Consider the following 10,294-nt stretch of genomic DNA (forward strand, 5'->3'; position numbering starts at 1 on the left):
TCTGAACCTCGCAGTTTGTCGCAGTCTATTTGGAGAGGCACAATCCATCCTCTGGTTATTATTTTTATTTAGCTTAACTTTTTCCTCCCCGTATACCTACCTACTGCCTCTACTCTCTTCGTTTAAAAGTGGTGGGAAATGTGATACGGCAACTCAAAACCGAACTGAGCCTGCCAGAATGAGAGGGTGGGGGGAAATCCCTCTTGCTCTGTTTGAAATGAGCCTGCTGTCTTCCCAACCCTGCCTGCCTCTCATCGGGCAGCAGCACCCAGAAGCCCTTGCATGCATTTTTATTCTGTAATTACGCTGCAGGTGGAATTTAGATGGCATCTTTACGGTGCGTGAAATGCTTCCTCCCGGTTCTGCGGGAGCAGCGTTCGCGCAACTGCGCTCCCGGGCGCCTCCATGCCGTTCCAGAGAGCCATTGGGCAGTGATCTCCAGCAGCCCAGCTCCGTCCCGCTCCATAAAACCCGAGCCTGAATTGCCTTGCGGGTGCCAGTTTCATTCCACGCGATCCAAGAAGTTAACTGATCCCCCCCTAATAGTGAATAATTTATCTCTCCATTAGCCAGTAATAAAGCGGCACATTTCACCAAGCACTGCAGCAAGATTAATTTGTATCTCCTACTTCAGTTGTAGCCTCTGCGTGGCCCCCACCATTTTTTTTGCCTGTTTTTGAATTTGATTATTAAAAATATTTCCCCCTCTCCACCAGAACCCAACCTAATGGCTTTTTCATTTACAGCAGTGTGTTCACACACCACTTCTCAAACAATCTGTCCTGCTCTGATTTTGCTTAACACTACATAGCAGCTTCTCTCGGGGTGACTTTCTCTCTTCCCCCACCCCTCCAACACACACTCCCTTCCCGCCCCCATCCCTACTGCAGGATATACCATAAAAAATAAATGCATTTATTCACTTTTTTTCTCCCCCTAAATTGTTTCATTTCAGAGGTTTACGAACGAGGACCACCTGGCGGTTCATAAACACAAGCATGAGATGACATTGAAATTTGGTCCTGCCCGAACCGATTCAGTCATCATCGCAGGTATGTGCAGCTCCATCCAGGTCAGCTCTGCGAACGGGACACATTTAATACAGCCTGACTGTAAGATTGATACCAGGGACCAGATGTACTGAAAAATGTCTCTGCCTCCCATAAAAGCTCTTGTGATCTGCATTTAATCAGGAGGAAAGGAAAGCCAGAGGCTTCCAAGTTTCTACTTTTTTTTTTTTTCTTTTAATTTTTTTTTATGGTAGTATCAGGTTTTGTGGGACTTGAAAAAAAAACCTCTCACCCTTTTTATTAAGACTGGAAGATTTACAGACAAAAGGTCTTTCACATTTCTTCATGCACTTTGAGGGCGATGAACAAAAGCTGACAAGCCCAGCTTCCTCTCCTCAGCCCAGGTGTCAGTTTTCTTGAGCTTTTAGGCTGGCAGTTAATAAATTAAAACTCCATCTCATGCATTGGCTACTACCTCCGGCATATTTGTGAAGCTCATATGAGTTGCCGCAAAGGTGAGCAGTCAAAGCTGTCTTTATAAGATTTGGAGAAAAATGTATATTGTTGTCTGGCAGCAGATCCTTGCCAGTTACAGATATTCCCTCGCCTTGTCAATCCTCTAGCATTTTGGTCTGTTAAAAGGGGGCAAGGTTTGTCTCGGCCTTTGAGTGGAGTGACTATTGTACTGAAAGCCAGAAGGAAGAGGGAGATCTTTTTTTTTATTAGTCTTAAGAGCCCATCATGAGAGTTCAGCCCCACTTTTCACTGGGCAGAGGGGAGTTCCTGGAAGAGAGGGGTGGATGCACTTGGAAGAGGTTAGTCTCTGGAGTGAATTTGGCATTTCTGCCTCGGTTGACTTAAAGGTTTCAGATTAACCACCACTGAGTGTACAAAGTGCAGGAGGATGCTGCTGTAATGGCAGAAAGTATTTCCTTGTAGAAGATGCCTCAGTGAGGGAGTAATCTTCCCAGGAAAGCAGTGGAAGCCCTGTAGCTGGGGCAGTGGTGAATCAGATGGGATAAAATCCTGGCTGGAAGTGACAAATATTGCAAACACTAAATTAGAAATGGGATCAGATTCTGTGACAGTGGAACTGGGGGCTTTCTTTCCCACCCCATGCCTAAAAGATGGGGAGGTAGCTTCTAGTTTTCACGTGATGGATCTGAGGTCTCATCTACTGAACCTATGCAAACAGTCTTCTGTCACTCTGAGCAATGTCCACTTGTAACATCTCTCTTTCTTGCCTGCATGGGTAGAAAACCAGTGTTGTTCCCTTATGCTGAATTGCTGATACAAGGCAGCCTGAAAAGCGATCAAAGTTACACCTTCTGTAGAAACCCCTGCCATTAAGCTGAAGAGAGCCAACATTTAAACTTCCATCAGCAAAGATGCTTAGTGTTGCATACTAAACTGAATGTGAGCTCCCAATACAACACCGTGGCCTAAAGGGCTTATGCAGTCATTGGATTATGTGAACAGGGGAATGATGAGTAGGGATAAGGAGGTCCTGTTAGGCCTATATTTGGTACCGCATCCCCCTTTCTGCTGCTCACAATTGAAGGAGGAGGTTCAGAGAAGAGCCACGAGAACGATGAATACCTGCCTTGCAGCAAGAGGCTTATGGAGCTTAGTCCCCTTGTAGAGAAAGTGACAGGATTACTTGATCACAGTTTGACAGTACCGACATGGATAACAGGGATTTGGTAATAAAGGGCTCTTTAGCCAGGAAGTCAAACTGAACGATCACGGTGATCCATTCTGTCCTTAAAGTCTATTAATCTTTCTGCCTGGTGGCTTCAGTCTGGAATATATATTGGTCATAAGATCCAGTCAAATACTGACTAATATCACAAGCAAAAATGACTTGGCTAGATGTGCGCTTTCGGACAGTAGGGAGATTGCACTTCAGGTATGAATCAAACCGCAGTCTCTGTGGACATTGGTCAGGTACCATGTTTTCTAACAACATACTGTTTGTTGACAAAATTGAGCTGGAAATTCTGAGCATGCATTACAGCAAGGAAATACAGCAATAGCAGTTTCTGCCTCTGTTGAGAAAGCAGTGTTGCATGTTGGGCTCCCTAGCTGCTGACTTCGGACACTTTCTCACCCATTCCCTAAGGAAAGATCTCTTTTCTTCCTTTATTGTGATTGTGGCAGGGCACTAGGTGTGCCTGCCACTTCAAGGCCCTGGAGTTGGCAGCCTCCAGGTGCCTAGTGAGGGCAGCCATTTTAGGCTCAGGGCTGCCTATATAAATGAGGCAATCTGGCTGCTGGAGGGCAGGCAACATCGCCTGGCCTGAAGGCTGCTGAGTTTCATCTGGAGATAAGGGAGGAGCTGTAGGGGATGGTAGAAGGCTCCCAGTCCTGGGTACGACTGGAAACTACACCCTGCTGGGAGTGGCTGGCCTGGTGGGGCTCCCAGTGGCTTGGGAGCCCGCAGGAAATGCCATGCCAGTGATCACCCCAGGGAAAGGCGGGTTGGGGCACCTTAACCCCTAGCCCTCACCTTAGGGTGGGTTGTGTAGTTGTGGGGTACAAGCCCCGAGGAGGACAGGTGGGGGCCAGATGTGGCCAAGGCCGCCTGAGCCCTGTGGGGGTTCGAGATCCCAAAGAGGAGAGTTGGGGCCAAGTACGGCTATGGCCACTTGAGCCCACCTGTGGAGGGAAGCCCCGAGACCCCGAGTAAAGGGGGTGTTACGAGCAGTGTGGAGCCCCCAGCGTGAGGGGGCCAGCGTGTGGAGCCCAGTGAAAGGAGAGGGGGCTCAGCCAAAGAGAGAGAGCTGAGTCCTGACCCCAGTAAGTCCTCCTGTGCTGGGAGGCAGAGCTTGGGTCAAGTATAACATCTGAGCCCCAGTTGAGAGGGGGCCAGCGCTGGGGAACCACAGCGAGAGGGGGCAGTGATCAGAAGCCCCAGGGAGAGGGCGATGTGGAGCCCTGTGAAGGGAGAGGGGGCTCAGCCAGAGAGGGTGAGAGCTGAGCCCTGACCCCAGTAAGTCCTCCGTCGTTGGGAGGCAGAGTGTGGTTCAAAGATAACGGTTGTAGCACCACGACCTGCTGCCCAGGAGGGGAGTGAGAGTCCCCTGTGAGACCCTGAGGCACCAGTCATGGTGTGAGGTACCCCAGCTCCCCATTTCTGTAAAGGAGCACCCAGAGGGGGGGACCCTGGGAAAAGAGTATGGGTCATACAGCGAGGCCTGCCAGAGCTTCCCCTGACTGGCCCAGGCGGGGGCCAAGACCAGGAGGGTCAGAAGGGCAAGGAGGCCCACTGAGAGGGATGTCCAAGAGCCAGGGGCCTGGGGTCCCAACTGGCCTGGAGGTGGGCCAGGGCTAGTGTGAGCTGAAGGCCCCAGTGAGGGGACCACTCCCAAAGGGGAACTGGTGGCAGGGAGATATGTGGCCCAGTATGATGGTGGCAGTGTCCACCTGAAGGGAGGAGTTCAGGTGGGGGTCCTACAGCAGGATTCTGGGCCCCATCGTGGGGGACTGGCGCATTTGAAAACATCATGATGTCATCAGCGAGGTTTGGACTGCGGTGCAAGGGAGGAATGGAGCTGCAGATAGCGTACCCTAGCTGCCGGGCAGTAAATGGGCAGCCTCCTGTCTAATTACATCTATCAATTAAGACCAAGGTGTGGCAGGTGGTTTGCCCAAGAACAGGTGGGCGGGCCACACGGAGATCAGCCCCAGTAGGCCCCCTGTTACAGTGATTTTCAAAAACAAGGTGCATATCTTATTTGGGGGGGGGTGGTACTTGAGGAAATATGGTCTATTGTAGCAAACTGGCCACTTGAGTCCTACAAGGAGATTACTGTACCCATCTCAGTTGGAGGAGGTGACCATTATTAGCACTTCTGTATGTTTTCTGTCCAAGGATCATGGAGAAATACCATTCCCGCTAGTTATTGCTCAAGAATTCCTATCTCGAGGAGGGAATGAAGTACAGAGAGGATATACGACTTGTCTGAGATTATGCAGGAAGTCAGTGGCAGGGAAATTCCTTTGAACTGTCACAATACCATGAGCTACTTCCTCTCTCAAAGTCATATTTCTAAAATCCACTGGCTTGAGGATACTCTCAGTCTTACAGTCTATTTGAACACCCCAGAATTGCAGCTCCTACCTCACAGCAGAAGTTCAATAATTAGTATCATTCCAAGAGTTGTGCATCTAAGCACCTTTTTTAAATAAGAGGCCACTGAAGTTATACTTGTCTCAAACCAGCTGTTGTAATCTTGGTGCACTACGATTTTTCATTTAATTTGCAATGTTTGGTGAGAAGACAGAATTGGCAGGAGAATACTTCACCTTTTTTTTTTTTTTTTTGGATCACATTTGCTTTACAAATGCAAACCAAAAAATAAAATCCCTAGATGAAATGCTTAGTGGAATAACACAGCTGAATCTAGATGTCAGATGTATGTTGTGAGGAAATCCCCATAGGCCTGCAAGATGATATTTAAAATGAATTCTGTAATGTGTCTTTGACTGTTTTGTGTATTGCAACCTGAACAGATCAGACCCCGACGCCAACCCGTTTCTTGAAGAACTGCGAGGAGGTGGGGCTCTTCAATGAACTGGCCAGCTCCTTCGAGCATGAATTCAAGAAAGCCACGGAAGATGATGAGAAAAAGGCAAGAGGCAAAAGGCTACCATTCCCATAAAATCCCAAACGTTCCCATATTATGGGGGCTGGAGAAGGGGGCTCTGCTGCATTGATGAAAGACACATGTTGTAGGATATCAAAACGTTGTCTCGGTTTTGATATGCTCACTTACATAGTACTTAGCTCTTAACTTGTGTGAATTTAGCTGGCCAGCTTTGAGTCTGATGCTGAGTTAGGTCAGATTTTTAAGTTATTGCCATAACTTTTTGTGGCTTGGGGGTGGGGAGGAATTAATATTCCAAGTATCTGATGTGATGCATGTTGGCAAAGATGTCAGAGAAGTATCAAACCCCTTGTTAACTGCTTAGAGCTTGAATAAAAAATCCCTAGGAGTTCTCTTGATCGTTTCAAGACCCTTAGTCTCCAGAGCCACAACGTGAAGACAAGAACATGTGACAGTAACTCCTTAACAGTGTTTTCCACTCATCAAAGAGGCTACAGACTGAGCTTTTGATGGGTACTCCATGGAATTAGTGTACATGCTAAGGATGCTTCCTGATGGACTGAGGGTTTTTCCAACAAGGACCTCCACCATATGTGAGCAATATCTAGTCTAGAGTTCCACCACGTATCTCCCTGAGCACATCCATGTGGAAGACAACAGACGCCTGTCCATATAGCAGCTAGTTAAGGGCATTCTTTCCATCCCTTCAAAGACCGAGTAATAGCAGACACACAATGGACAACTGCTTTGGGTTTCTAGACCAGCCTCCAAGCTTGCTAAATGATCTGTGTAAATGCATACCCATACAATCAGAGCTCATGCTTGGCTCTCAATTCCCTGCCTTTTGTTAGCTGCAGCCCAGAACCTTAATACTACTTGAAGGCAGCTTTTAGTTTGTGGTTTTATATATAAATGGCTGAGCAGCCCACAGTCTAGCCAGTCATTTTATATGTAGGACCACCCATATCCTGTGCTGTGCTCCCTAATAAGCTGTAGCTAGGATTCGTAGACTGCTGGATGTGTTTACTTTTTTTTCCTTTTAAATATGACTGCAGTTAAAATATTTCCGCCATCAGCCAGGAGAATACAGCAACTCTGAGCTTGGGCTGTTTTCAGGCACAGGGAAAGAATTATTCCTCCTTGAACGGCCCTGCGCGCACACACATCATTGGGCCCAGATGGTTTGTCACTCAGTGAACCTAGCCAGAGCTGCTCAGTGCATTTGCGAGATGCTTTGAACAGTTGGCAAAGCTGAGCCCAGTTGCTGCTGTTTTGTTTTGTCCTCCTGTTCCAAGGGTGGTCCTGACACTGACAGACTAATTAAAACCATTGGCATAGTGGGGGCTTCCCAGGAGGCATTTTAAGTGGTTCAGACTTTCCTGAACTCTAATTCCTTCTCCTCTGTGACTACCAGTGCAGCATCCCTGCTGAAGGGAGCAGGTAATTTATTACCTTGTTTATTGAAGACGAGGCTGCCGCATAAACCAGCCAGAACAGAGCTGCTCTGTAGCAAGCCTGTTCACCTGGAGAGCTCTCTTGTCGGCAAGAAGTGCGTTAGATACTCCTTGCAATACTGTTGTCACTTCTCCCCTTCCTGCAATGATGCAGTATCCCACAATATTAATCTTATTTGTGAATTTGCTTCTGTGCCACTCAGACACAGCCTCTCTTCTCCTCTTCCCGTCTGAAAGGGAGGGAGGAGCTGTTTGAGTTTATTGGCTCAGCTGTCCCCTGCAGTTCCACATAAGAGCTCCTTCTGCTAGTTTTATCAGAGCTGCAGAGCCCTAAGAGCTGTTTTCAAGGTGCTAAGAAGCTGTATACATCTGTAGAGCCACAAATAGCAGACACTGCCTTTTAGACAGTTGCAGCATACACAGCAAGGCCTCCACCTTCCCACACCCAGGCAGTCCACCTTTGTTAGGCCATCAAAGTGCTTATTCCCTCCTGTTGTCCCAATTGGGAGAAGCTAACAAGTTGTTGCTAATCTCTAGTTAAAATGAGGCCCATAGTGCTGTTGAATACTGGTACGGTGGCAAATTGCCAGGTTCAGGCATATGGTTGGGTTTTATTTTAATGGGGCGCACGTAGATATTTAATAACTTTCATGAATCTTTGTTTGCTTTTGATAATCGGGCAGTAAAATAATTTTGCCTGATTTTATATTGTGCTTTACAGCTCCTCTGTGAATGAAAGTGCCTTCTGTGACTTGCAGGCATTTGGCTTTGTTACCTGTTCTACATAAGAGCTGCGCCTGTTTTACCAAGAATTGAACCTGCATGAGTTCATTGAAGAACTACAAAGCATGGATCCCGTGCAGCTGGGACTGTACTGTTTTCCTTTTTGTTCTGTGTCGGAAAAGGCCCCTAACAGGATAGAAACCTCGTCCCTGACTGGGGCTCCCACAAGCTCCAGTAGCACTAGTCACTAGGTGGAGCTGTGCTTTTGCCCATAAGAATCAGCTGAATGTTTTGCTAGCAGTATGAAATGGTCATCTTAATGCACAGATGTTTTCCCTGTAGAACACTGGACCCCTGGACATGTCTCTGCCTTCAACCCCAGACATCAAAATAAAGGAAGAAGAGCCAGTTGAAGTGGACTCATCTCCTCCAGACAGCCCTATATCCACTCCACAATCGCCACAGAATAAAGAGAAGGTAGGGGTGCAGTGCTGTTGCCTGCCTCTGTCTCCAGGTGAATAAGCTCTGAAAGGGAACATGCTCTTTCTGCTCAGGGACAGTCTTTCATGTCTGGGATCAGGAGGGAATTCTCCCCTTATGGTCAGACTGGTGTGGATGGGGGGCGGGTGGAATGCCTTCCTCTGTAGCAGAGGGCAGGGCCCTCTTCCTTGGATCTCTAGTGCGTTTTAACAACTCTTTTAACTGTGGGACACAGACAACCCTCATCCCCCTGCTTTACCTAGGGCAGGTTAGGGTGTTTTGTGTCTTTGGGCAACGTGCTTTGTAGTTGTACCACAGGTTTGATTGTGGAGTTTTTGGATTAGGTTAGACAGGGACTTGTATGGATAGGGCTAATCCTACTTTGAGCAGGAGGTTGAACTAGACACAACCTCCTTGAGGTCCCTACCAGCCTGACTTTGCTATGATTCTCAGATTCACTTAACTGCCAAGACTTGAGCTGAGGGTTCTGAAGTTATCCCTCGTGTTTTACCTGGAAGAACTTATTTTCCTTTAAAACAATTCGTTTTTTAAATAATCATTGTCCTTAAATCTTCACATCAATCCTAATCAATGAGAAAGAAAGCTTTTGTCTTTTGCCTTGATGGGCAACACCCAGTATCCTGGCACTTGGAATCAAGCTGAGAGGGTTCACTGAGTGAGAGAGAATTGTTAGAAGAGTAAAAACCATTTTCAGTCATGACCACTCTGCTCTGGGGATTTCTCTATTGGCCCAGAGCACCCACCTGTAACGGTGTGGGTGACAACACTTCTAGGTGGATAATTCCTCTTTGAACAAATTCCTACTGGGGTTGGGACCTGTAGTCCAAAGAGGAGGATTCAGGCTGTATGATTGCTTCAGGGGCCCGGGAGTTGAAATTTATGGGTTCTCTTCCCATCAGAGCTTTCATACCATTGTGACTTTGGGCATGTCTCTGCCCCTTTCTGTGCCTCACAAATGTTATAGAGGTTAATGAATCCAGTGAGAAAGATGGGTGACAAGGGCAGGTTAGCATTAGGCTGCAAATGGTACTTGTCCTCACTCCTGTTTTTCTTGATTCTCTACAGGAGATTGCTCCCAAGCCGGTGATAATCTCAACACCTACTCCGACTATCGTGCGCCCAGGGTCGCTGCCGCTCCACTTGGGCTATGACCCACTACACCCCACTTTGCCCTCCCCAACCTCTGTCATCACCCAGGCTCCACCTTCCAACAGACAGCTGGGGTAAGTCGGGAGGAAGTGAGGCTTGGACAGAGACCTTCCAAAATTGGTGCCACAAGGCTAGCTGCCTGCTTTGTCCTGAGCTGCCTAAACTGGTTGCTCAGTGGTCAGAGTATCTGAGCAGCACCCACTGATTGCCCTGTTGCTCCATGGTGTTCAGAGCTTTGCTGTGAGCTGTGGGGGCTTTTAAATCTTGGCAGAATCACAGAACATAGGAGCTAGCTGTCATCTTGAAATGTGAGAGCAATGCAAGGAGATCCTGCAACCTCTTCTGTGGCAGTGCTTTTGCTGTCTGTAATGGGAGCAGCAGGTGATGCTGGTGCTTGCATGAATTGTTTTTTATGCAACCTGGTTAAGAGGATGAGCCCTGGATAAAGCTTGGTTATGAAAGGGTCTCATCCCTGAAGGGATATGGGTCCTTCCGAGACAGCGCCTGCTCCTGAAGTAAAACCTCCTCTACAACCTGTTAGCTGTCTTCAAGATCAGGTTTTGCCTCTACTCATATTTCATAGACATTAGCACTGGAAGGGACCTCGGAAGATCATCGAGTCCAGCCCCCCGCCCGAAGGGCAGTAGGTCAGCTGGGGTCATAGGATCCCAGCAAGACAAGCATCCAATTTCATCTTGAAGATGTTCATTGTAGGTGCTTGAACCACCTCCGATGGCAGGCTGTTCCAGACCTTGGGGACTTGGACAGTAAAGAACTTCTTCCTTATGTCCAGCCTGAAACGGTTTTGCAGTAGTTTATGTCCGTTCAACCTCGTTGTCCCTTGGGG

General features: G+C 47.8%; 1 protein-coding gene across 1 annotated transcript in view; it reads left to right on the forward strand.

Annotated features, from left to right (window-relative positions):
• ATF7 (activating transcription factor 7) overlaps positions 1 to 10,294 on the forward strand; it is a 60,693-nt gene that overhangs the window by 26,273 nt on the left and 24,126 nt on the right. The window contains exons 2-5 of the mRNA XM_019554743.1: positions 956 to 1,052; positions 5,526 to 5,644; positions 8,140 to 8,274; positions 9,364 to 9,521. Of these exons, the coding sequence (XP_019410288.1) occupies positions 956 to 1,052; positions 5,526 to 5,644; positions 8,140 to 8,274; positions 9,364 to 9,521 (509 nt within the window). The remainder of the gene's footprint in view (positions 1 to 955; positions 1,053 to 5,525; positions 5,645 to 8,139; positions 8,275 to 9,363; positions 9,522 to 10,294) is intronic.

The sequence above is a fragment of the Crocodylus porosus genome, unplaced genomic scaffold (genome assembly GCF_001723895.1).
Source record: "Crocodylus porosus isolate Cpor-Errol unplaced genomic scaffold, CroPor_comp1, whole genome shotgun sequence".
Classification (NCBI taxonomy): Eukaryota; Metazoa; Chordata; order Crocodylia; family Crocodylidae; genus Crocodylus; species Crocodylus porosus.